The sequence below is a fragment of the Melampsora larici-populina genome (assembly GCF_000204055.1).
Source record: "Melampsora larici-populina 98AG31 unplaced genomic scaffold MELLAscaffold_110, whole genome shotgun sequence".
Classification (NCBI taxonomy): Eukaryota; Fungi; Basidiomycota; class Pucciniomycetes; order Pucciniales; family Melampsoraceae; genus Melampsora; species Melampsora laricis-populina.
In genome coordinates this window covers 82,110-108,742 of record NW_006768874.1, presented here as the reverse complement: position 1 = coordinate 108,742, position 26,633 = coordinate 82,110, and the positions used below count along the sequence as shown (strand labels likewise).

Here is a 26,633-nt window from a genome sequence, read left to right as displayed (position 1 = left end):
TCCTTGTGAGAAGTAATTGTCAATTTTGAAATACTTGATAAGGACACCAAGGACCAACATGATTTTTGAGTCATAGATATTCAAAATAACTCTTGGACAGGTTTTTTTGCGAAGGGGTGAAACAAGAAATACCCGAATTAGGCGACTACACTCCATTCACTTGGAATCACACCCGTTTGACGTCCAAGAATTTCTCTTTGTACAATAGCTGCGATGTCACCCAAGCCTTGTGATCCAACAGGAATCGAGATGTCTTTTCCTTCATATCTGTTGCCTCATAAAAACATAAGCTAGGCAAAAAATGCAATTAAGAATATACATGAAACTTACCCGATCCGGTCGACCGAACAAACAATAGCTGCTGTGCCTGCACCGAAGACTTCTCGAAGTTTGGATTTACGTGAAGCTTCAATGACTTCAGACATACAAATTTTACGCTCTGAGATCACCAAATCTTTAGAGAGACCATCAAGTGATGCTGTGCCATCCGCATGACCTCGTAAAAGGGATAGAACCGAATCTCGCGTGATTCCTGGTAAGATTTTGTCGTCCAAAGGTGGAGTAATCACCTCAAGCTCTGAAAAAGTTTAATGGATACACAAGCATTAGATTGCCATTGATACATCAATTTTCGTTAAGGATATTAAGTGCGATTGACTAACTACCATCATCCTGCTCGATTGCAAGGAACAGATTCATCGTTCCAACTTCCGTAAGTTCATGATCGTCTCCAAAAAGCCATAAAATTTGTTGATAACCATCAGATGCGGCTTGAACTTGAGGTACCACACCAGTTGCATAATTGGCACCAAGCTTATAGGCACCCGTTCCACCAGGCCAAGCTCGAACGTATTTCGTTGAAGCTAATAGGCTGACAGGTTTGAAACCAGTCTTGTAGTAAGGTCCAACAGGCGAGCAAATCACGTACAGCATTACGTTTGTTGATGGTCCTACCCCAAGTCCTACCTGGGTTCCGATCATTGTGGGACGGATGTAAAGTGAATATCCGGGTTCAGTGGGTATCCAATCAGAATCAAGTTTCACAAGAGATTTGATGAGTTTAATTAATTCTGCGCCGTCAAATGCCTTCACCAAAAATAAGGGTTTACATCAGCAATGATGAAGATTGATGCTTCGGCAAATAAATATATCTGTCTCAACGTTCATGTGTATTACCATTTTTTTCGGAGGCATCACTTACAGGAAAGGCAAGACGTTCAGCACTAGTATTCATGCGTGCCATATTTTTGTCAGGTCGAAAAAGTCGAATTTGTCCATCGGCGCCCTTGTAAGCCTTCATACCTTCAAATAAACTTGGTGCGTAGTGAAATACGGTAGCTGAAGGATCGAGAACCAATGGTTGATACGGTTGAATCAATGGGTCACTCCAACCAGCGTCTTGTGACCAATTCAAGACCAACATGTGATCTGTAAAAGTTTGTCCAAAGTTCAATTCAGATGGAGGCGATTTCGTCTTTGGTGCGTTAGAGTTCTCAATTCGAAGTTTGGAAGCCTGTTTCCATCGATAAAATCTTGTCAATGATTGTTTGCTAGATCTTCTCTTTCAATAGGGATATTCAGACAAACATCAATATTAGCTGATCCAATTGAGTCGATCGGTTGGCTAGCCGCAGATTTCGAATATGGAGAACGACCATTCTTTGACATCCAAGCAGGCGCTTGGTGGTTGTCCTCATGCGATCGTTTAAAGAATTGGCATGTTGCAAAGTGCAGTTTGGCAGCTGTATCGAGCGCGCGTGATTTTATGAAGGAAGACATAATCGGTCTTCCAATTTTTGTTGAAGCCATGAGATCAAAATGAAGGATGAACTCCCTCTGGTTGGTGTTGGAATGTGGTTCTATATCAAAGAGACGATTGTACCGAATGATAATAATGGGAAAGTGGCTTTTTTTCAATTCGCTTAGCGCCCGTCCATTGGGAGAACAAAAACTGACAGTCAAATTGAAACTGTATTTCACGCGCTATTTCTGCATCGAGAACCCGAGGTCTGTCTTGTGACCCGACTCTAGACCTCGCCAGACGCCCAGACCCTCCCAGACCCCTCATCAAGATGCCTCAGACCTCCTTAGACTGCATGATATGCTCTCAATACCAAACTGACATTACATAGGAGAAGTACACAGGAATATGGACATTCCTTACAAAAGAAAACGCTGCGGAAGGCTTCAAACACCAGGGTAACAATTTCAACACTCGAATAACGAAAGCATTGAAGGAAGAACTCAGCTGGACTTCCTCGATAATCTATGGTACCAAAGACTCACTCTCAATCTTTGGATATCTTATTTGTGCGCTTTATTTTTTTCACCTATCTTGGGTCCGTTTCGTCCTGGGGTTAGGGGACCAGGAGCAGCGGAAAGGACTGGAGCAGAGAGACCAGACTCGCGGAGTGTTGTCTGTTACAAAAAAACTACCACATCTGATGTCACAAAGACCAACCCCATCCCGGCACATAAAAGGGTAGCAAGGTCAAAATCACTACACAATGGATAGTGGTAGTGTTGTGAAAGTGCTGTGGCACTACCCTTTCAAAAATTAGTTTTTGTGATAGTGGTTGATGCACAGCCCTATACAAAAGTCCAAAATTTCTATAGTGGTATGTCCACTACACTCACCAGTTTTGGCAGTGTGTCCACACATATAGTGGTCCACATAGTGTACTGCAGTGTGCACTGATAGATAATTTATTGAAATTTCATCAGGCTCTGCCCCCAAACAATTAGAAGTCCTGTGCTTTGTTAAGACCCTTGTTCATCTTTCCTTTAGCATGAAAGGTATACACATACTTGAGTTCACCTCTGTCATACTTTGCCCCACTCATCCACCTTGTGACCTTCTATAATCCGCTTTCCCCCACCGCGTCTACCATACCAGTGCACCCCATCAAAATCATGATCAAAAGTGAGTTTCAAATGAAAAGTATGAAATAACCTGCCTTAATCCCCTTGGACCATTGCTTGTGACTTATAAATCTAGATTCATTATCAAAAACTTTGATTTAAACAGCATCCTCCCAATAATCATACTTTACATACCACTCCATCTCCCCCCAACAAATGTACTTCTCAATTTGAGCCTTTATCCAGTTTCTTTATGGAAACCACTATTTACCGCCCGGAAAAAAAAACCCGAAGCCCCCTTTGCGGGTATTTCGCGGGCTGTGACTTTCCTCAGCCCGCTTTAAAATTGAGGCGGGCTGCATCTCCAATGTGACCTGTTGAAGATTTACTTGGTGTTGTTTGGTTGGTGAAGCTTTCAAGTCAAGCTTCCTATTTTTTTTGTGTGTTTCTCAAGTGTATGTATTGAATGAAACGTGATTGTATTGAAAAAATGAAGTATCGATAGAGGACCAAATACAAAGTATCGATATAGGATCGATCAATATCGATTACAAGCAAATCTTGAGACATTTCTGACAACAAGTAACAAGCAACAAGCAACACTGATCAAGAAAGAATAAAAAAGTGGGAAAAAAGCCAAAAAAAACAAGAAATGAAACATCATGAGAATCAATCAAAAAAAACAAGAAATGAAACATCATGAGAATCAATGGTCAGAAGTCCATCTTTCCAACTCAGCGTTGTATTCCTTTGACCATTGAGGAACCAGAGTGGTCTCAAGCATTGCCGCATTTCGGACCTGTCCATAAACTTCAGGAAAAGGTACTAAAAGATGACCCACACCTAGACTGACGAAGTGAATACCATCGACAAACGCAAGTACTATCGGGGCTTCTTTGTTAGGCGGTGTTCGATAAGGGAAGAATGAATAACAATTGCTCCTTTCAGGATTGAAAAGAAGCACGGGGTGGTTGAACGTGCTTGCTATCACAAAGCCCAATGAAGGCATCCTCAACCAGTACTCTCGAGTGCAAGATATTGCCTCGTGGTCAAGCCGACCCATGAGATCTTGTACCACCTCCTCTGCGTCAGATTGTTGTTTTCTCGTTCAGGGCCGCTGAGAAGGCGTCGATATCAATTTTGTGTGATCTTCCTGATGGGAAGAGAGCTCGTCTTTCATTTTTCGGCGAATTACAAGGTAAGCATCTTCGGTGTACATGTTCATGGATGCCGCAATCGCGTAAAACCCACAATTCCCATACGGAGGAGGGTTGTGAATTGATTTGACATATGGTACTATTATGGCCGGTAGTTGTTTCAATATCAACTGTTCGCCTGGTTTCACAAGGCAGCTTTTGCTGACAGCATTCAATTGAAGAGAGTCCGACTGGTGATTATTCTTCGGTATCAATGTGTTCTCGTCGTTGTCCTTGATCTCGTCCTTGTACTCAAGTGGGAACACTGCAGCGCCAAATTGTCGACTAGCTTCAAGAGTAGCTTTGACTTTCAAATCGTTTCGAGGTATCCCTAGATCCTCAGCGATCAAAGATAGGGTGATCTCCGGCAGAAGAACACGTCGAATGAACGAGTCGGGACCGAGAGGGGCTGTGTTTTTTGCATTGAGTTTGATATTCTTATCTGATGGATCAGATAAGAATAGGAACATATGCTCCAGTTTGGTTACAATTATTTGCAAACCGTGGTATCCATAACTGAATTTGACAGAACTTCAGCATCTATCTAATTTGATCGGAACAGAGCAGCTGGTTTGATATACACTCACTACCCTGGAATCTCAATTTCAAAACCATCATATTGTAGACCTCTATCACCGTTGTTCCATTTTCGTTTAGCCAGGTCCAAATAATAAGACTTCGCTTCACGTTTGATGATCTTTGAAAGATCATCAACATGCGAGTCTATGCGGCTGTTGTACAACACAAACAAAAGTCAGCAAGTGGGCTGAGAGACTAGACAAATTCCAAATCGGGTCTCACCTTGCAAGGATTCGGAAGTTGATGGAGGTTGGCCACCCTTCGCTGATCCCATGAGGAATTACCTCGCGCTCTGCCTCATGAAGCGCGCAAAAATCCGCCGTTTGAGGGAACTGATAAAAAGAAAACCAAAGAGGATGTCAGATGTGTAATGATGTGTAAGTGGGTTTGGACTTACCAGAAGGGCCCTTGTTCTTGGATTCTTAATGCCCTGCTTTATCTTGGGCATAGCAAGCAGTTCGGCCTGCAAAGCAAGAAGCTTATTCGAAGGGTTTGCTGGCATTTCTTCATCACAAAACAGACAGAGTGTTTTGCTGGTATCTGTGTCGGACCTAAAACTAGCATCACTTTCATCTTCTTCACGAAAAAGTGACAATGGTGTGTTGTCGTTGTCGTCATTGTTCAAATCGATAGGTGCCTTTGCAGATATAGATAGATCGGACTGCATCATAAGAGATAGATCTGATTCATCAATGTCGTCGACCTGTTTGATGAAATCTACCTCAGAAAGCAAATGGTTGACCGGACATTTGTTGGCCCGATGTCCAGGTTGTCGGCATTTACTACATTTGTAAACTTTGATGGTGGTGATTGGGTTAGATGAATGAGTTGGGTTAGATGATTGAGCAGTAGCTAATGAAATCAACAAGTTAGAGGGCGCTTCGATCGGATTTGATGAGATAGAGGGTGTGTTTGACTCTTTTGTGACGGCTTCAGGGTTGGAATCATGTGCAGATACCCCTTGATCGTCAGAGTATTCATCGAGCTTTGCTTCTTCTTGAGTGAGTGCATCTTCAAGTCGTCTTCGTTTTGCTTTTTCTTTTTTCTTTCGTTTGGTTTCTTCAACTTCATATTTTGATTTCCATCGCCCATTCTTAGAGACAGCTGGTTGTTTTTGACTCCCAGTGCGTGGGCGACCTCGATTGTTGTGCTTCACTTCAGGTGGTAATATAGGAACTAATGAGTACCGTCCAGTTTTTATAAGATCGACTTCCTCATAAAGTTTACGGAGGGAATGTTCTGGTAGAGTCAATAAAGCTTGGAATTTCGAGCATGCGGCATCTTGAAGGCCTTGTTGAGAATTGGGGGCAATGTCCATTACAAGTCGCCATTGATCATGAACTAGGTTCGGGGATAGCGTTGCGGATACTTCACGTTGAGCAGCGAGGTCGTGACTACATGGCATTCCCCATGCAGTTCGGAAAGTATTAGTGCAAGGTCGGTCAGGTTGCTGTTGAGCTTGAGGTATCTTCTCGTACTGGGAAGCTATCTCCTTGATAGCAAAATGCGATATCACGCCATTAAGGTCCTTAAGGAAATCAGGTATGTCTTGAAGTGTCTTGCCCTTCTCAATCCCAAAAGATACCATTATTTCGTTGTATTGATGTTCACCATGACGCTTGAATGCATTAAAACAAGTTAAAAAATCGTTGTGGCGCCCTTCGAGAAAGTTTTTCAATCCAAAGTGGCCACCTTCGACCCGGGATGTAGAGGAATTGCCGAAGTGGGGTGTTGTTGATGTAAAAAGAGATACGAACTTGTTAGTTCGATGAAGCCAATTACACTCCAAGTATTCGAGGATGTTGTGTTTTTGGGCGATGATGGTGAGAGCTTTCAAGTTTATATCATATTCTTCAGGAGTTGTTGAGCAAGCAAACTGATTCCATAGTTTCATAAATTCATCCCATTCATCGTTTGTGTTGAAATGCTTCTTACAATTCTTGCCTATGTTCTCATTGATATGCCAGATGCATAATATGTGTACAGAATCTGGGAAGATCGTGTTGATTGCATTAAATAGTGCTGGTTCGGCGTCGGTGGCAAAGGTACGAGGGAGGCTGAGTGTTGTGTCGGAGTCAAACACGATCGACTTCAGCTGTTGCATAGCCCACTCGTAAGCATCTTCGGTCTCACTGTGCATGAAACAAAGAGCTACAGTAAAAGATTTGTGGGCGTTGGTGGTACCGACAATGTGGAGTAATGGCAAGTTGAACTTGTTAGTTTTATAGGTGCAGTCAATGCCTAACACAGTAGGAAAACGTCGTGCGAGTTGAATGGCCTCAGGACTGGCAAAGAAAAAGGACTGAAGGGTACCGTTCTCCGAGGTGACCGTCCGGAAAGCCCATTTCAGTTCGGTCACTAAATCCAACAAACCTTGAATCGGAGTTCGTCCATTGAGCCAGGTTCTCTTGTGACGTGCTCGGGCGTTGTAGATATCACGCACAAGGACGTCGGAGCCGCTGTCCACATTCAGAAGTGGCCGAATGTTGCGAGGTCGAACACCAGCTGAAGTTAGAAGTTGTATCGTCTGGTTGTTTTCAGAATTGATTCGTTGATATCGACTTTCTTCGTGCAGATGTTCGAAAGGAGGATGATTGTGAACAGCTTTCAGAGGGTTTTTGATGGCATCCGAGGTGACTACCCATCGTCCTTTGGAGGCGTGATAATTGAGTGAGACCTCGAAGGTGCATCCTGTCTTCTTCGACGAGGATGCACGCTTCTCCTTATGATCATCAGCATTCTCGGGATCATCGTCATTGTCCTTAAGCTCAGTTGATTTCGGTTTTTTTTTGGGTTTTGCTGCGCGGGAACACTCTAGATAAATTCGTGCAGTCACTCCGTGAGGGTCGGGTTTGTGGCTCTTGATCGATAAAACGTAACCTTGATACCGTGCAACCTCATTCAAATACATTATACCAGACTCCCTCTCATAGAATTGCTTGCCGATTTTTGGTGATTGCATCAATCGTACTGGAGCCACTCCTGTTTCGAGTTGATGAGTAATCAAATAGAATGAGTATACTACTCACTGAATTAGAAATGAAATCTGAACTGGACTTACCAATAGGTGGCCATTCATTGTCTCGCTCGTCATTGGCCGAATCAAAGTCTTGTAAGATGCTACCCTGGTTTGATTCAGGTAGGTATTCATTTGTAAGAACACTATTGCTATCACTGGTGGTACTAGTAGGGTTCAAGTGTGAAGATGGACCGTTCAGATTGTGTGATGATGGAACGTTCGGATCGTTAACACGTGCCAAGTGTGTAGGAAGTGAAAGGATATTGGTTGAGTTTGATACAGCTTGAGCTTGAGGTTGAGCTTGACTACTTGACGAATCTAGATGCTGAGAGTGTGTTTGTGACACAGTAGGTGGAAAACATGTTGTTCCGGGGGGATTTGAAAACACAAACTGACTTGAAGGTGCGTATTGAAAGCCAGGAGTTGAGTGCCAGACAAGATGGGGTTGAGCCAAAGGTACATAATTGGTAGCTGACGGGAGATAGACGTGGTGGTGGATAACAGATTGGTTTGGTAATGTGATTGATGTGATCGGTAGTGTTGAGCTGGGTTGTGGCATAGATTGGGTGGGTTGTGGCAGACTTGAGTTCGGCAGAGGTTTCGGTCGGTCATCGTTTAAAGGCTGACCTTTGCGGTTTCGCTTCATCAGATAGACTCTGAACGCAGAGGGTTTGTTGTTGCAGGTTGGAAAGGGGAAAGTCCAGCTGAAATAGAGTGTTGAGGACGGCTGAGGAACGATAAGAAGGTATGATAAGAAGACACAATAAGAAGATACGATGGGGTAAGTATGAGTTGAGGAAGTGAAAGAGTGTGATGAAGGAAAGGTTGCTTACCATTGTAAGCAACATCATCTTCATGCAGATCCGGTGAATCCACGTTTGTTTCCCTGGCCGTTTGATCGGGTGATGGATGTGATGTGACGATGAAGTTGAATGTTCCAATGGATGGTGAGGTATTGCCGATGGGTAGGTGTGGTATCATTCAAGGGCTAAGTAGCCCGCACCCTAAGCCCGCTCTGGTGGTGAAAAGCCCAGGTGGGCTGTACATAGCCATCCAGCCCTGACTATCAGCCCGCCAGCAGCCCGTCGGGGCCGTGTTTGGCGTGGGAATATTCGGGTACTCTCGGGTACCCTCGGGTAAGACCCCAAAAAGAGGGGGCTTCGGGTTTTTTTTTCCGGACGGTAAATAGTGGTTTCCTTCTTTATAATCAATTTCTTATCTTTCAGCTTGATTTTCTTTCAATTCATCTTATACTGTTATGCTGAAGGTATAAAATCAGCAAGATTCCACTGTTACAGATGACAAGTACAATGTAGTTGCTTCAATGCCTTCTCCTGACAATGGTGTTAGTCATGAGATGGAGGGCTGCATGTCTGGGAAGTTCCCGTTGATTGGTGGCTTGCTGTGTTCATGGTGGAAGGTAAGTTTCCCTTTCATTCTCTTTACCAATACTATGATTTCTCACTACTTTGTGTGATGTAGGACAACTCAGGTGCCTTTCCTGCTCTTGCAGAGATGGCTCAGTATTTCCTGTGCTGTTCTGCAACCACTTGTTTGTGTGAGAGGATATTTTCTGGAGCAGCCAATGTCTGCAGGTCTGATCAAATGGCATTGTAAAGGGCAACCATTGAACAACTTAATTCATTTTGTGAATGGATAAAGGCCGGTTTCAATGTTTCCTGAGAGTTTTCTGAGGCCTTGTGTTGGATGTGTATATGCAAAAAATGAAGTAATCCTTAATTGTCAATATTTCTGCATCTTTTTTGTTTGTTATCTCCCTATGCACTTGTTCCTCATTCAACTTATCTTATTCTTCAGGTTCACAGATTTCTTTAATACAAATCTTGGCTATCTTATCTTATTATTTCCTCATCTCACTCCTTTCCCATTGCTTCCCAACTCTCTTCAAAACTTGGTTCATTTTCAATCTCTCTGCTTTTTCCTGACTGGCTCAAGTAATCCATAAACCAAGATGAATAGTTCTTTGTACATATTTTCTAGGTAGTGCACTACACGCCTTTTGATAAATTTCTTTTTTCACATTCAAAAAACATGTGCACTATTATAGTGCTAGTGATACAATATCACAGTGAGTGTTAGTGACTAACACACACCACTACATATGATCCATAGTGGGTTTCTGCAGATAGTGGTGTGTATTGGTTCTTCAAAATAGTGGTACACCACACCACTACTGAGGACCTGTCATATAGCTGTGCATAGTGAAGTGATTTCAACCTTGAGGGTAGCCATCCTGGAACTTACAATGCACTAGCCATCCTGCGTAAAGAGATGCTGATTAGTGTTAGTCAAAGCCAGCCCTTGAGGCAACTATGTACCATATCAGCTCAGCGCAAAATGCAACTAATTTCATCTCAGCTATCTAGAGCATGACATTGAATTGTAAACCTGAGACAGGAGTACTTTAGTGTCCACCTCAGGCAACCCTGATTGGAACAGACTTTTCAGCGAGTGCCAGGTATGACCTTATAGTGCCTAAGACAACATGGGGTCACCAGCTCCTGTTATTGACAGGCTCAAATTTACTTTAGTAACACAACTACACATAATAAAGCCTAAAGAATTATCACAAGCACATATCATTCAACTCTGAGTCTTCTATAGCCACCTGTTTCAAGTCACAGGCTGACAAATCCATTCTTCAGCTTGTTTTACAATTCACAATGGCACACTGCAGTTCATCTCTTGCCAGCTTGGCAAAGATTTTACTGCAGAAAAAATGACTATTGTATTGGTGTGATTTGTCATCTTTTCAGAAAAAAACATGATTCATTTTAAATACCAAGTTGACATGTCTAAGGGATTCTACAGCAACATATAACACATATCTTGGAGTAGTGACTGAAAACAATTGCCAAAAGTCACAAAAGAAAGTATAAAGTCTGACATGAATTATTTGAAGTTATTGAGAAACTTGAAACCCCAAAGACTTTAATTATTTATCTTATAAAACCATCCAACTTTGTGGCCCATTATATAATTTACTATCCCTTTGAAGGCCCTATTTTTGCTTGAAGAAAGGGTATTTTGTACAATACCCCATCTAGCTAAATTCCAATATTTTTTCAAGTTGAAATCCTTCATATTGTAACCTTTGGAAAGGATATTTTGGGGAAGCTTCACAAAAGAAACATATTCTTGTGCAGTTATCAAATCTTGAACTGAAGACTTGGTTCCTACTTTTATATTTTTTTTCTTTTGAGAAGGAAGTGTATGTTCTCAGTTCAACTTCAAAGATTCTTTCATGATAAAAATGGAGTTTATACCTGAATGGCCATTGATTTGGATTTTTCAGAAGGTTTGAATGTTCCAGGGAATCTATCAAAGAAATCAGAGCCATATACCAAAGAGCTCTGATGTTCTGATATCATACGTAGGGTTCTTTGAAGATCTGATTGGTAGAAGGACCATGATTCCAAGCTTCTTTTTACATCAACCCTTAATTCTTCACAATAAGCTGTGAGATAGCTTAGTATGTAAAATGGAATTGATATGTTTATTGGCAATTCTTTTTCCTCAGATAAATCTATCTCTTGAGCTTGACAGCTTTTCAAAGAGCTCAGACAACAATTAAGGAGACCCCTCCATTCAGAACTTGAGGTTTCTGTCCATCTGGTGGGCATCTCTGAGAATTGCTTGTATATGTTTGTAGCTGATGGTGTGGTATGTTCATCAACAACAATTTTGTTCATGAGGTAATTCTGAGTGATGATGGAGCCGCTGATGGGTTCTGGGAAAATTTTGTGTCAGTTGATTTCTTTTTCACATAGCTTGTACTTATATTTTAAAGGGGAAAATGTAAACATACCTTCCAATAAGAGATATGAGACTGATCCTATTGGAAATGTATTTATGTCCAGAGATCTATACTCTCCAGCCACATATATTCCAATTTCCTTGGCAAGTACCTCATCTTTTCCTGTTTCTTGGACAAAACTCCAGCTAAAATGCTTACTCAACTTTGCAATCTCTTCCAGTACTCTAAAGGAATCATATGAATCCTGAAATCCTTCAAGTTTCCTCTTTAGAATGCGCACCAAGGTTCTGGCCCAAGTCCGTGCTTGTTGTTGACCTGTCTCTCCAATTTTATCCCAGGTTTCAGGTTTTGTGGCCAATACATGGCCAATGTATGCGTTTAGGTCTAATGGAGTTCCCCTTTCATGACGGATGTGTTTAAGATCCAACAAAGTCTGTGCAGCAGACATCTTGTTTCTGAGTGTTTTGTCCACTGTCATTGCATTTTCCATCATTTCTCTGATCTCTTCAGCTTCCAATATTTCTTGAATATATGACAGTATCAGTTTGTATCCAGTGATGGCACCAAAGGTTGCATTATCTTTCCGTACTTGAGTTAGAATGTATACCATCAGGTGGAAGATTGAATCTTCTGGATGATGATCTGATCTAGGATTCCAGCTTATCTTGGTTCCTCTCAACATTCTTACACAATGATCCAAGTTAGATTCCTCTTCAGGAAGAGCTGATCTACTGGATATGATACCATGGACATCTATCTGCAGCTGTTTGAATAGTTCTGATGTGTTGGATCAGTTTTTGTTTCAGGAATTTGAAAAATGTCAGTCAAGATGGTTGTTTCAACTTCAATGAAGCACATGAGATGCTTACCTCTGTGAGCGGGCTCCAAGCGTCTCACTCTTGACATCTCACTAAAATCTCTATGATACTGGTCCAGCCTTTGGAAAAAAGGATCCACATTGAGAGAATCTAAACACAATTGAAAAGAAGACCTTTCAGTTGTCCATCGTGAGTTTTTTTGCCGATGAGATGAAGCTTACATTTGATAAGATAATAATTAAAAACAAAATTAGATATTTCCTCCGTTCCCTCTTGGGGAGAGTCTTTCTTAAATTTGTCAAATATCGCTTCGTTTATTTGATCCTTGAAGGAGGGATGTATTCCTGCAAGATACACCAGCATTGATGAAACCACTTTATGTTCATTTGCTGCCCAGTCGTTCATGCCAATCTCTGATATGATAGCCTCCAGGATTGACTTTAATTGTTGTTGGCTCTTCTGAAGTTTACCTTTTCCCAATTCCGATGATAATTTCACAATCTCAGAGTTGATACGCAAGATATGTGTATTGGTTCCTTCAGCGGAATATTTTTCGACTGTGTTTAAATAATTGTAAAGGTCAAGCTCGCGCTGAAGGCCTGGATTTATGTAGCTTGAGGCTTCCTTTCGTAATCCTGCATTATTCTCAAAAAGGAATTCCAGGATTTTTGAAAGCAGCATCTTGTCTCCTTGACTAACTGCCACATTCTCAAAATAGTAAACCATGGCCTCAGTTAATGAATGTGAGTTGTTGGGATCGACGTCATTTTTATCCCAAGCTCCAATGTGTTTTAGTTCTGACAACCGGTTTGCCAAATTTCCTAGAAAGATAGCCGGAAGTTCATTTGTACTTTCATGTTGCTCAATGACCTCTATCAGTTCTCGTCGATGAATCTTCTCATCATCTCCATCTAGGGAATGTCGCCGCCATTAGATCATTGTGTCTTATATGGAGCTTACTTGGACTACTGTATACTTACTATGTATCATTCCCGTTTCGTACATCTGGCCCCGCGATTTCAGAAGCTTCAGATATGGTTCATCGATTGAAAGGTCTTCGACGGTCCAATTTGCATTCGATGCGAAATCAGTCATACTTGAAACTTTATACTGCTTCACAAGACAAAGCTGACCTTTGTTTAACCCAAAGCCAAATCCTGTTGCTTGCCTCGGGATCTTTAGATCAAGGTCAATGTCTGTTCCTGATAAAACTGAAAGTGCACCTAGACATTTGAGAAGGAAAGGATCGTCTCTGACAGTATCGATGAATGACTTGTCCCTTGCAACCTCGAAATGGTTCAAAACAAAAAGCAGCATTTCGTAAAGCTGCATTCTGCCTTTCGCAATTGAAAGTGAATCATTTTTGAGCTCTTCAAGCAAATAATCCATAGTTTTCTTGAAAGTTAAGTGTTCTGCCAGGATATCAGTCCATTTGGTTCTTGTAGTTAGCTTTTGTAGAAGCCCTGCGAACCATCGAACTCTGGCTGAGTCTTTATCATTTCCTGAAAGTAGAATGTACGAATCCATATACCAAAAGGATTTGATATCCGTCAAGATATCTCTATGAAGATCGAAAGCCGTATTTATCTTGGAAATCACGGCAGGAAAGCCGTATGACTTCAAGTGCTCTAAGGCAGAATGGATCCAAGCTCGAGTGGATATGTCGAATTTGTTTGAGAAAATCAAAGATAAACAATGATCTGTCAATGAGTTGACTTTTTGTTCTTCCATCCAATTCTTCCCACCGGGAGAGTCCAGGAAGGCGTTTGAAAGAATTTGAAGTTCCAGTAGATATGGGGATCTTGGAGAGATCCGCCGGTGGAACAGTTCAACAAGCTTCTTTCGCTCTGTAGCTCCCTTTCGTTCTAGTTCAATGGATAAATATTACAAGTCAGTATTCAAGTATTGATTCCTCAAGAAATCGTCACGATGGCCACCTTTAAGTTCTTCAGAAGGCGAGTTTGGCCACATTGAAACGCCCGCGTGCTCGGACTTGATCATATCGTCGAAAGAACGCGCGCTCTCGTGATCTACAGTAGACACATAAATAAGCATACGAAGAATTAGATCATATCCTCATGAAGTATCCTCGAAAAACTCACCTCGTAAGAGTCTATAAATCCAAGAAGAATTTGGAAGACTTTCAGAAAGAGTTCCCGGCCATAATTCATTGGAAGCAATTGCAAGGATGCTAATGAATTCCTTGTCTCTCCCAAGAATATTTCTCATCCGACCAAGAGATTTTTGAGACACATTTTCTAGTATTTCGGGTATTTTGAGTAAAGATCTTACTGCTAAAGGATCAAGACCTTTTTCTTTGATAAACTCTAGGAACAAATCTTCAGCTCCACTTATACGAACCTCGCCTACGTCTTTCTCACCCCAATTTGAGACTCTGAAGATTTCCAGAATTTCTCGAGTCAAACTGTTGACTGGAAATGATTGTAGTTGCTGAAGCTCTCGGAGATGAACGGTCGAGGCCGCAAAACATACACCACGTCGAAATTCGTCATCCATCTGGTATTGGCGATAGAGAGATTCCCGTACGGAAGGGTCATTAGAAAACGTGAATACATGTTCTAGAAGTTGCCACTCTGCTTCTCTGAGAGGTATGGACGAATCAAAGAGCGACATTTGCTTCGTGGCGGGGAGGATCAGGGCTCTCTTCATCTCAGTAGAATCAATCTTGTCCAAGTTGCGTTCGTGTTGTAGAAGTTGCAATTGAGCTTTGGCTACACCTTCGGGATCTTCAAGGGATGTGAGGCTCGATAATCTTTGGATAAGCATTTCGAGACTTTTTTGTTGACTGTTCTCTGAATAATGAAGATTAGACAGCTTGTTCAGTTGAGCTCCTCGCCTTTCTAGTCCGAAATGCCAGATATCACGAGGCCCTAGAGCTCAATGAACTTACCTTGCACATCCGTCTTTCTGAAAGGGCTCTCATCCAGCGCCGAAGCGTGATATATCCGCACTGCATCAAATGTCAATATTTGCTAGAATTTTCGTAGGGAAGGTGAACTCGAAATCACCTCGTTTCTTCGGCACCACAGGGGCTTGAAACTTCTTCTCCGGCTCTGGCTCTGGCCCTTGGAAAATGAAGCCCAATTTACGTTAGTACATCAAATATCGGCACTCAAAGCATTTTTTTTTTCTCACGTGGTTCATGGTCAGTTGATTTGAAGAACTGCCTTATCCACTTCCAAACTTCGTGAAACCAATTAGTCAATGGATTTTGAATCCAGGTTTTGAGTTTTGTCAAAAGTAAATTCCTTGACGTCGGATCCTTCGGAGCTTCAAGCATTTTATTTCGTTCACTTGGTTTGAGGGGTTCACCTTGATTTGACAGCTCAGCTGGCTGTACTCCTTGATAGTCATGTGCCTCGTCTTCGCCCACTGTGGGCGTTTTCGTCGGTTTCACCTCATGCGACGTCTTTGAAGAAGTTGTAGCAGTCTTGGTAACTTCATTGGCGGTTAGTTTTTCTACATCAGAGACAGCGAGCTCTCGTTTCCGGAGAATCTGACCCTTCTGAGAAGTCAAAGCGCTCCAATGACCGATAGGTTTTTGAAGATCCACAACATTCCGCTTGACTGAGTCTTGAGCTAATCGCCAGTTGTGTACCGGATCTTGTGTGAATACAACACAGACGTTGAGGATGCAAATATTGAAGAAACAACTATATAAAATATTCTTCATCTTCTCGAGATTGCCGCTTCAGTTCCGAGAGTGCCACAGGGTTCCTTCGAGGCAGAACTGGCTTCTCAAAGCTAACACTATTGCGATAATTTGCTACGGTAGAAATTGAATTATTCCCTATTTATTAAATGCGCCGTGATTGTTTTGAAAGTTGGGAAAGACCGGTAGCATGCGCTGGCTTGAGATCGATAGTAAGACTCGTTTTACTGGATCACTGGGAAATAACCACATCCAATTGATCTCGCAGGTATTGAAAGGCAGGTAACATCGGAAGCAGTGTTTCATACAAATCCGATTTTAGTTTTGTGTACTCTCTGACAGTGAAGGCAGGTATAGTTATCTTAAGATGAGCGCGACACATGACCCCGCAGACGGTACAATATCTTTTCTCAATCCTCAATCCGCAGGTGTCAGATGCTGATATTTCACGCAGCCTGGATAGAAGAGAAGCCTATGCGGGAACGTTCCTATACGTAGATTCCACTACCGCCCCCAAGAATCAACGCCAACACAAAACAGATCGGTGATCAAATTTTGCAACACTTCTGGAAGACTTTGAATTGCGCAGACGGCGGAGGAAGCGCCAAAGTTACGAAGTACAACGGGAGCGACAGAGGCTTAGGCGCAATCGTACCGGACAAGATCTTCGGCGGTATAGCAGCAGCTCGCATGCTTGAAGATTACCAAGGTGATCGTGATTGCAAAAGAGCGAAGGAATTGACAATTGTCCATGACCAGTAGAAGTTGAACCGAACAAAAGCGAGGTATCTGAATTATCTCTGAAACGATGTGAGCTTCACTTACGCCTCTCACGGGCGCGCTCGCCGCACGGTCGCTTCGTTAGGACTCGGGGCTTATTCAAGCTCAAAACCGAGAACAGATGTATAACCCCATGTCTTGCTGCTTGTTTCCTCAACCTCAACCTACAACATTCACTCCAACATCTCTACCTCACATGTCGAGTAGAGTCTAGTCACAACAATAGAAGACCTGCTAGAATAAAATTGAAAAAAGATCATACAATTTGTCTACTGGGTTGTCTATCCATTATTCACGATCTTTTTCAAACTAAACCTGCCAATGACCAATATCTTAATTAACCCAACCTCTTCAAGAACAGAAAAAAACACCGATTAAACCAAATGTATTGTTTCTTTTTGCTTAAGAAAAAGATGATTGAGTATTGTACTATAAATCCTAAAAGAGTTGAAACTAATACAAAGTTAATCTAAGTCTTAATAAAGAAACAAAAAAAACCTCTATACAAAGGAGAAAAGATATATGAAGAAATGAAAAATAAAGTGTAAACTAACATTAATTTTTTTGTAATCTAAATTCAATATATAGATTAGAACTAGAAAAAAATAAATTAATAAAACCCAACTTTCTTTTGGATAAATCATAAAAATTAATTTTCAAAACTATTCCAATCAATTTATACAAAAAAAAACTACAACAGATTTTCAAAATTCAATTGAATCAAAATTAAACCAAATATATATATATATATATATATATATATCAAAATGTATCATAAAAAACCTAATAGAGGAGAATAAATTGTTTTTCTTATCTTGAATTCCTCAAATTCTTGTTTCATATCAAAACCACTTGAAAATGCGTTTCTTTGTCTTTTTCTACTTAACCTTTAGAAAACTTAAAATACCTTAATGTTAACCAAGCCCCAACCACACCAAACGAAACCAAACCACAAACAATAGATAAGAACCAAGCATAACCTTCTGCAACATCTTGTCCTGGTACATGTACCTACACAAAAAAGCCAAGCCTTCAATTTCTTAATACAAAGATGAAAAAAGTGTTGATTGACACTTACATTCATACCCCAGAGACCAGTGATCAAATTCATCGGAATTAAAATTGATCCAAGTGCAGTCAATTTACTCAAAACATCATTAATTTGATTATTAGCATCTAATGAGAAAAATGAAGAGCAAAATGAATTAGTCTTATTGATCAAGAAAACTGTTTTGGTTGAAATATCAGGAATAAGAAAAACTAAATCTAACCTGTCATTTCAATTGAAATTTGTGCCAAATAATTTGAATGAGACCTAGAAAGGATTTTCTCATAATGATTCAAACTAAACCCCCGCAATAGACAGCAAGAGAGTCAGTTTCATAGCCCAATGGTTTATTCCATATAGAGAAAAAACTTTACTTTTGAGTCATAGTAACTAAATGGTCTTGAATATCAGATAAATATAAACCTATATCTGATTTAGGTGCCACCGACCAATTCTCGTTACATCTTTTAGCTAAACCTTTTACAACATCTGCTTTGTTTCCCATTAATCTTAATAACCCCATCACTTTCTTTCTACAAGTACCAATCCTATCAATAATAATAAAACAAAATCAACTTTGAACCCCTTTGAAACAAAGAACATCAAGAAGAAATACAAACCTTCTTAACATATCACTTTGTTCTGCATCTTTCAAAATTAACACCAATTCATCTATACTATCTACTTCATACTCAATCGATTGAATCAAAGGACCAAATGCATCAGTAATATCATCAATCAATGCATATGAAATCCAATCAGATGTAACATTTATATAATCTTTTAATTGTTTAATACGTCTTCTGACGTTTTGTGGATGAGGTGTACCTCTAAAATGAAACTATCAAACAAAACAAAAACCTGTCAGTTTGCAGAGAAATAGAAAAGTAAGAGAGGCAAAGACTCAACTGAAAGGGTTCCTTCACGGAAAACAATGATGTACATGTTAAGTGGTTCTAAATAAGTAGGACTATAAGGATCTTGATCAAATGATCTAAAACAAACTAAGTAATAATTCCTAAAAAGTTCAATCTTTTCTCTAGTCTCTTCCATTTGAATATCTTCAGTTGTAAGGGGATGAATTCCGAAAACCTATCAATATCAAAAACTTAATCAGTATACTTTCATGGAATCATTAATAGATATTGATCGGATTTGTGTTTGTGAAAGAAGATTAGATTTACTTTACTAAGTAATTTCATCTCATCATCTGTAGGACTAAGAACATCTAACCACCAAGTATTAGCTTCAGCATCTTCATCAGTTCTCATCAGAACCGCACTCCTAGGTTTCCCATTCCCATGTCCATTCCCTCCATTACCGGATTGTAAATGGATTGAAGATTGTTCAGAACTAGGTTCATCCATTGATTTTTTGAAACTAGAACTACTACGACCAACAAACAAATCTTCAAACGTTTCACCTTCGGCTGGTATCTCTCCTAAACTTCTTGCATGAATTGTGGATGGTAATGCATTAGAATAAAATGAAAATCGATATGGTCTTTCTTGACTTTCGGAACTACTTTCAGTGACTCGTTTGTTATTATTTGACTGATCATTTGAGATTGGTGGATGGTTAGGTGAAAATAATAATGGTGCTTTAGATGAATCGGTGATTGATTTTATTGGTCCTTGTTCATTATTATTATTGTTGTTGTTGTTTCCTTCAAAAATGGCTAATTTACGTTGTCGGCCTGCTAAAGGACCTGTACTCTCACTTAATCGTCTGTTCTTGAGTAATCCTACAGCAGTGTTTCGAAGTGGTGCAGGTTGACTTGGTTCGTTATGAGCGTTCACAAATCCGATCTTTCGTCTTCGCATCGCTCCACCACCACCACCACCACCACCACTGTCTGTTTCTTCGTCTGTTTCTCCTAATGGACTCTTGGGTGGTGGCTCATCCAGAATCGCGTCATCTGTGAGATTTCCAGTTCCTTTCTTACGTTCTTGGACCGCGAATGTTTCAAGTGCAGCAAAATCAAATGGATAAGGGAAATGTGGTAACATTCCTGCTAATCCTCTTGCATCTTCTACTTTCAATGAATTATCTCTAGATCGAGCTACACCTCCTTCACCACCTCCACCACCTCCTCCGCCCAACCAAACGTCACGATGATCAATCAAACTATTGTTTTCCTTCATGATGGGTGTGAGATGCGGATTTGGTGGTCTTGGATCATGACCACGTAGATTTCCATTGATCGAACTTGGTGAAAGAGTTGAAGGATGTAATCTATTGGATTGAGAAATTGAAGATCTAAAATAAGAAGGACTGTGAGGTTCATTCGGAGCGATGATCGAAGGTCTATGATCAATAAATGCACCATGACTAGAATCTACAGAATAAGTTGGTGAATTTGATCTACCAAAGCCTTCATCATGTGATTTTCTTTGTGATCTGGGTTGCGGTTGTCTTGTAGGTGTAGGTTGAAGCGAATTTGGAGATTGAAAAAATGTTGAATCAGTTGTATCGATTGTATTTCTCATGAAATCATTGTCAGTAGCATTGGATTGATGTGATTGTGATTGTGAATGAGAATGATGATGATTACGTAAATTGGATTCGTATGTACCGGATCTAGCTCGAGAGAATTGTAAAGCAGCTTGTACATCTTGTTCACGTTGAGTGTCTTGATCTGTCAAACGATGTAGAGTCCTTGGTGGTGAGGAATCCGAATAAGGCGTAGTAAGATCGATTTGAGGACTAATGATAGTTGAGTTTGAGTTACTCAGATTGTTGGGAATCGGAATCACAGTTGATGATGAAGATGGTGGTCCAACATTTTTCGTATTGGTTGAGCAGGTAGGTGATTTGATTGTTAAAGATGGTTTGCGACCAGAATGATGATACTTTGATTCAGATGAGGGTAGCATGATAAGGATGATGGTGATGGTAATCAGCTGAGCCTGAGGTAAAATGAGAAAGTTGAGAATCAAATTGGATGAAAACGGTCAAGAAGCTCAAAATTGAGTTATCAACTGCTTCACAACTGGCTTTATCAAAACTACATTATACAGAACATAGAACCTCTTTCAACACTCCTACCATCTTCCTTCAAACATCTTCACAATTTTACAGTGTGTCTCACTCTCTACGGGTATATTAGGAGTGAAAGTAGCCCTATCTTGGACTCCAAACTTTTCAGTCAAGGTCATTTATTGACTTATTTGTTCTTTTTCCCAAGAAGAAGAAGAAATGTGCTCAAGCATTTGATTTGTTCCCTATACTTGAATTGGGATCTTTCTTTTCTCATCAGATTAACCCAGCCATCCAGGGATAAGTGAACTTGAGAAGTCAACAACACATACCCATGTGATGTTGATTATTTGAATGAATGGAAACTACACTAAAAATATTCCTCAACAACAATTGATAACATCACAGATGAAAGGATACTCAACCTCCTAGTGTGAATACCTCTTCAGCAAGACTTCAGCTACAAGATCAATTGAAAATCATTTCTGAATTGGGTCATTTATCTTTGCAATGTCCATTGATAATTAAATTTTCAACATATTTGAGATCTGAAACACTTAGAAACTGTCCAAAACTAGTTTATGTACATATGTTATCTTGTGTCAAGGGTAGTATGGTATGTGTGGGGACAATGAAACAAAAGATGACTAATGGGGCAATCTTCTTCTTTCTGATACATTTTCCATTTTGATATCAGCAGGAAAGGATTTTGTGTTATCTTTTTTCATTAGGTTTTGGTTTATCATGATTTCCTATAGGATCATGAAGCAAAACTTTTTACTATATACTTTGGTATTGTCAATTTTACAATTGGAATTATATCAAAATGGGGTTCAGAGTATGGATCTAGAGATAAAGGAGGACTATCTTTTGGATATTGGAAGATCTTCAAGTGAAAGTGCGGAATTGGTTCACAACCAAGGAATCGAAATTTCTGGTGTGAAGTCAAATGATGATTTTGGAAAAAAGGAGGTACAGTTTCAAAACAAAGTACAAGAATCAGATCTTGATGAATTTCACAATTTCTGGAACCAAGGTCAGTAACAATATTTGATTACCCTGAGGATTTTTTTTCATTTGGGAAACTGAGACACTCAAATGCTTCAAATGATATTTCTAGATGATGATTATATGCCATTGAAGGGCTCATCATCAGTGATGCTTCAGAACTTGAACAACTTACTGACCTCAGAAAAATCTCATTGGGCAGAGAAGGTTCTTGATTTGTTCAAAGAAGTTAAAGTCCATAAGAAGGGAGGAATGATTCTTCCAAATTTGAACCACTTACTGACCTCAGAAAGCTTTCATTGGGCAGAGAAGGTTCTTAATTTATTCAAAGAAGTTAAAGTCAATAAAAGGGGAGGAATGGAAGATATTCCTGAGAAATTAAAACTTCTTCATATCCTAAATAAACTTATAAGATATTGTCAAGTGCCATTGAAAGCAGTACAAGTAGTCTGGTTTCAATTACAGAGATTTGAGTGTTCAGGAGGAAGCCCTTCAAGTAAAAATTTCCCTTTCTCCTGGCCAGTTATCTTCAAGAATACATTAGGATTATATGAAGACAAGTTGATTTCACAAATAAGATCAATGGATCCAAGAAAGTGAGTACAAGATTTGTTTGTCTGATGCATCTCCGGTTGCTCTGTTTCTGATTTGATGGAATCTTACAATATTCAAACTTTAGAGATTATGTAGAATTTGAAAGTATGAAAAGTACATTTGAAGATTATGGGCTTCAGCTCACTGAAGATTGGTTAGAAGAAGATCAAAAGAAACTGTTCATTCTATGGACATCAAGTAAGCCCAGTTCCATACACATTACATTGTATGAGATATTTATCATGGACATTGAGATGTACAAAATCCAACCTAGAATTCCAGCTTTACTCTAAAATCAAAGATAAACCACTTCTACAGGAAATGATTGAAACTCAAGTTATACAGACAAGCTTGATTGAAGATGTACAAACACTTTCAAGTTCAGCTGGTTCTTATCATGACGGTCCAAAGGGAATGGCTGAATCATGTTTAAAAAATCATTCAAGAGTCTTGATGGACTACATGAAATGTCCAGAGTATTCAGAGTGAGTTGTGAAGTTGATTGAAATCATGCAAGTTTATTGAAATCTTTTATTTACATTTATTTAACCTGAAGGACCTCTTATCTCTTCATCTCGTTGGTAAACCAATTCAAGCCGTATGGCTTAGAGATTGACCCATGGTCAAACACAGAGGATGGTACCAAGATATTATCCTTCTGGGCAACTTGTGAGTACATAGTCTTTTGGATAATCCAGTAGTACCTGAACCTGATCAAAGCTGTACTTTGTCCCACAAGATATAAATGTGTTCCTGAAGATGAAGAGTCTCGGTGAGACCCATTCCCTACAGCTTGTCATAGATGAGTTAGTGAAGGAAGACATCAAGGAGACAAGTTTGATCATGGAAAGTTTTCTGTTGGATCAAGGAGAGAAGGAATTTAATCAGAATGAACCTGTTCTTTTTGAATTCTTGAAATACTTTTCTGAAAGATCTAAATCACAATCACGTCAAAATCTTGCTCTTAAAGCTTTAGGTGATTTCGAAAAATCCATTATATCTGGCAAAACCTAAAATGAGGCAACCTACATACAAGACCAGCAGCAAGTGAATTCAGAATGAGAATGTTATCGACTGGGGATTTAGGGTATATTCGGCGCAAGTACACAAACATCAACAATGGATATATGGTCACGTACTGCAATTTTGAAATTGAGCACTTATTTTTGTTATTAACATCCTATTGGCACAGTCTTAAGTCTGTTGGCGAGAAGGCGGAGGGCTCAGCCTCTGTCAGTGATCAGATTGGGACTAACAAGACTCTCGCCGCCGCTCATGGAATCCTGATTTGACTGAAAAAGATGAGCATAAGCTTTCGATTGTAATTGTCGCGCGACTTCTCATGTAGAGATCCCCTCAGGTCGTTTTCATTAGTAAGGAGCCAGACCGTAGAAGTTGATATACCCGTGTCTGAAAGCTACTCTCACAAAGTCACAGGAAGGCACATACCGCTGCACTCGGTAACTGCTCCCAAACAAGAAATATATTCCGTTCGATGATCATCAACAACATTGTCTTCTGGTTTTTTACAAGAGGTATAGGGATAACATGCAAATCACAAGGTGATCTTGGGCACACAAAAGTGATCAAGAAACATAAGGAGAGAATATCATGAGAGTGAAATAGAAAAAGTTTCTGAATCCCCCTCTTGGTCGTGATAATTGAAAATGTTATCATAGATGAACAATAATCAAGTCGATGTTCATTGATATATAACTCAGTTTGGCTTGAGGATGTATAGAACACTGGCATGAGCAGCGAGAGTTCCAGAGGAGACAGTCATCTGTCCGCCGGAACAAGTTCCAACATCCTTACCGGTCCATAAATCAGAGATAGTGTAAGATTTGGCCATCGGCCTGGTGAGAGTGAGTTGCTTCAAATCGACTGTAATCTCAGCTGGTCCTAAGGATGAAGACAAAATTGAAATGCATCAGATAAAAGCTGGCCAGTGAAAAATTTCATTCCTTTTCACTATCTGTGGGAGAACGAACCATCAGTGGGAAGTTGTTGGCCGGCGTTGACGAAACCAATGTAGATTGCTGATGGGTTTTTGGACTGGGTGAGTTCCGCATACCAGACTTGTCGTTCCCACGGGTCAGCAGCTGCCGCACCACCAGAAGTCATCATAGGAGTGACCTTGGCAGAGCTGGCGTATTTGAGTTTACTTGCTTGGTAAAGTGATTGAACCTTTGATGGATCGATCATAAGTGACTTGCAGACCATCTGATGACATTCTTGTAAAACTCGTGCATCACAGGCTGCTGTCGATTCAGTATTACCATCACGTCGGGCTAATCGGCTTTGTGCGCTTGAGGTAGTTTCTTCAGCGTAATTCAATACTCGAGCTGGATTGTGAGTTAGTCTCTTGGCTACGTCCAACACCGAGGGGTTGGTGAGTAGAGCTTTCTTTTCCTGTGAGAGCTTGGTGAGATCGTCACCGGAGTAAATAGGCGAACCCTAAAGAGATGCACCACCATCAGTTAGTGTCATGTTACCTGATGGAAAGTGAAGGATAGTACTGGTCTCAGTACGTACAAGCAAGGCCCAGAGAGTGACCATGGTCTTAGCCTCGGCAGCGGATAAATCGGCAAGTAAAATGGCATCGAGATCCAACACAGTTCCACCTCGGTTGGCATCCACAGATGACCACGATGCTGCGACACGAGCGTTCCGAATGACACGATCGAAAGTAGTCATAACAGTGCTGTAAGCAGCGATGTCGATTGCCACCCGATGACTGTCTGCATTGACCTTCAAAATGTCCTTTTGACTTTTGGCGATTTCCCAGGCAGCGCTGATCCAGATCTTGGGTTGGTTCGAGTACTTGGTTTGATGGAGACGGTCAATGGCCGAGCGCCATGCAGCAAGGTCGGCAGCGGAGGTAGCGCTACTGAAATCCGCGTTGTTGGGATCAACGGAAGAGCCAGGGATATAACCGGCATATTTGACAAATGTCACTTTCCAGCTGTAGAGCTGGTCGACGATGCTATCAATGTAGGCCTGAGCTCCGGGGTGAGAAAAATCTAGGGATTGACCAGCGCTGAATGCGTTAGCAGGAGGTCGCTTGCAATTGGTCGAGTTGCTTGTGGTTGGGCATAGTACAATCTGATCAGCCGTGTACTTGGTGCCCTTGACGGGAGTCTAAAACGTAACAAAAGCATCTAGGTGAGGATTGAGCCGCTGCATTCCATACCCGACAATCTGCACCGACCTTGTTATCTACGGCACGGCTATCGATACCCGGAAGGTAGTATAAACCAAGGGATAATCCACGCGTCTCAAGATAGCCTTGAAGACTTTGGATTCCTGAGGGGAAACGCACGGTGCTGAGTTGGACACGCCCAAATTCGTCCAGCTTTTCGTCCTATGAATCGTAATCCTGGTCAATTAAACATTCGCATCCCTGAGGAGAAAAGATAAGGACTTACTTGCCATCCCGAATCGAGGTTAAAATAGCCAAATCTGGAAGCGTAGAGTGGATCACACAGTCGGGTGAGTATTAATCCAAGTTTGAAATCATTTTATTGTAGCAGAATGCCTTACCCGGCCTGCTTGAACTCATTCCCGAGGACATCGGCCTGACGTTTGATGTTCTCTTCTTTGAACCAATCAGCGCCATAGCCCTAATACACAATTATGATGATGCGTTGCGTCCACGCAGCAAGAGGTCAGCTGATGATGGCAACCTGGAATCGCAGTTATCGATAGCCACTCACCGGTCCCTTGAATGCTTGCAAACTCCAGCTCGTCCAGCCTCGGAAGGTGCGGGCGTTCATGGCAAGGGCGGTAGTGTCTGCGCGGGGTTCAAGGGATCCTGCGGAGCATTGGCAGACAAGGAGTGCAGATACGAGCAATGAGAAAGATATCATGTTGTATGACTGAAAGCGGCGTAAAAAGGATGAGATGAATAATTAAAAAGACGGTGCTGGGTGTCAGAGAGGTGGGGGGCAACAAGGGTTAAAGCGAGGTGTCGCCTTTTTGTAAAGCAGCGCGGCGTGTACATACTGCGAGGGTCGTGGCTGTGTTCTAGCAAAGGAAGACCTAAGAAGGTTCCGTCTGAGTGAACCTTTTTGCGCGAGGAAAGTTGTCAGATCCGTCCGTGTTCTGATGTGTTCTCCATATATGTCACATTTTCTTCCTATCTTCAGCATCGATGACAGCACCGCATGAAGAACGTTTTTAACGCATCCGCCGTGTGAATCAATCCAGGCATTTGATTCTTTTGAGTACTTCTTATAATCGATAGGACGACAACTACGTTAGTTCGTACTCCCGGACTTCAGCTTCCACAGTGGTTCG

At 40.9% G+C, this 26,633-nt stretch overlaps 5 protein-coding genes across 5 annotated transcripts; 1 reads left to right on the top strand and 4 right to left on the bottom strand.

The window, feature by feature from the left end:
- Positions 1 to 137: 137 nt before the first annotated feature.
- MELLADRAFT_69772 (uncharacterized protein) lies at positions 138 to 1,668 on the bottom strand (the record flags this gene model as incomplete). The annotated part of the gene is made up of 5 exons (XM_007418875.1): positions 138 to 267; positions 331 to 577; positions 663 to 1,086; positions 1,202 to 1,513; positions 1,588 to 1,668. 5 exons carry the CDS (start codon positions 1,666 to 1,668, stop codon positions 138 to 140), a joined length of 1,194 nt encoding a protein of 397 aa, XP_007418937.1.
- A 9,269-nt stretch (positions 1,669 to 10,937) lies between these two features.
- On the bottom strand, positions 10,938 to 15,946 carry MELLADRAFT_69771 (uncharacterized protein; the record flags this gene model as incomplete). The annotated part of the gene is made up of 9 exons (XM_007418874.1): positions 10,938 to 11,407; positions 11,486 to 12,211; positions 12,304 to 12,402; positions 12,474 to 13,163; positions 13,233 to 14,117; positions 14,190 to 14,282; positions 14,355 to 15,065; positions 15,164 to 15,223; positions 15,409 to 15,946. The coding sequence occupies 9 exons, from the start codon at positions 15,944 to 15,946 to the stop codon at positions 10,938 to 10,940; spliced, it is 4,272 nt and encodes a 1,423-aa protein (XP_007418936.1).
- A 1,125-nt stretch (positions 15,947 to 17,071) lies between these two features.
- Positions 17,072 to 19,261, bottom strand: MELLADRAFT_46179 (uncharacterized protein; the record flags this gene model as incomplete). The annotated part of the gene is made up of 8 exons (XM_007418872.1): positions 17,072 to 17,716; positions 17,784 to 17,881; positions 17,977 to 18,050; positions 18,128 to 18,301; positions 18,374 to 18,594; positions 18,663 to 18,845; positions 18,938 to 18,999; positions 19,147 to 19,261. 7 exons carry the CDS (start codon positions 18,953 to 18,955, stop codon positions 17,588 to 17,590), a joined length of 897 nt encoding a protein of 298 aa, XP_007418934.1.
- A 2,215-nt stretch (positions 19,262 to 21,476) lies between these two features.
- Positions 21,477 to 23,348, top strand: MELLADRAFT_69769 (uncharacterized protein; the record flags this gene model as incomplete). Its single annotated transcript, XM_007418873.1, has 6 exons — positions 21,477 to 21,768; positions 21,853 to 22,336; positions 22,420 to 22,532; positions 22,609 to 22,819; positions 22,891 to 23,003; positions 23,074 to 23,348. The coding sequence occupies 6 exons, from the start codon at positions 21,477 to 21,479 to the stop codon at positions 23,346 to 23,348; spliced, it is 1,488 nt and encodes a 495-aa protein (XP_007418935.1).
- A 448-nt stretch (positions 23,349 to 23,796) lies between these two features.
- Positions 23,797 to 26,256, bottom strand: MELLADRAFT_79803 (family 27 glycoside hydrolase; the record flags this gene model as incomplete). Its single annotated transcript, XM_007418878.1, has 7 exons — positions 23,797 to 24,236; positions 24,326 to 24,791; positions 24,870 to 25,475; positions 25,546 to 25,698; positions 25,763 to 25,796; positions 25,878 to 25,957; positions 26,051 to 26,256. The coding sequence occupies 7 exons, from the start codon at positions 26,201 to 26,203 to the stop codon at positions 24,052 to 24,054; spliced, it is 1,677 nt and encodes a 558-aa protein (XP_007418940.1).
- Between the last annotated feature and the right edge of the window lie 377 nt (positions 26,257 to 26,633).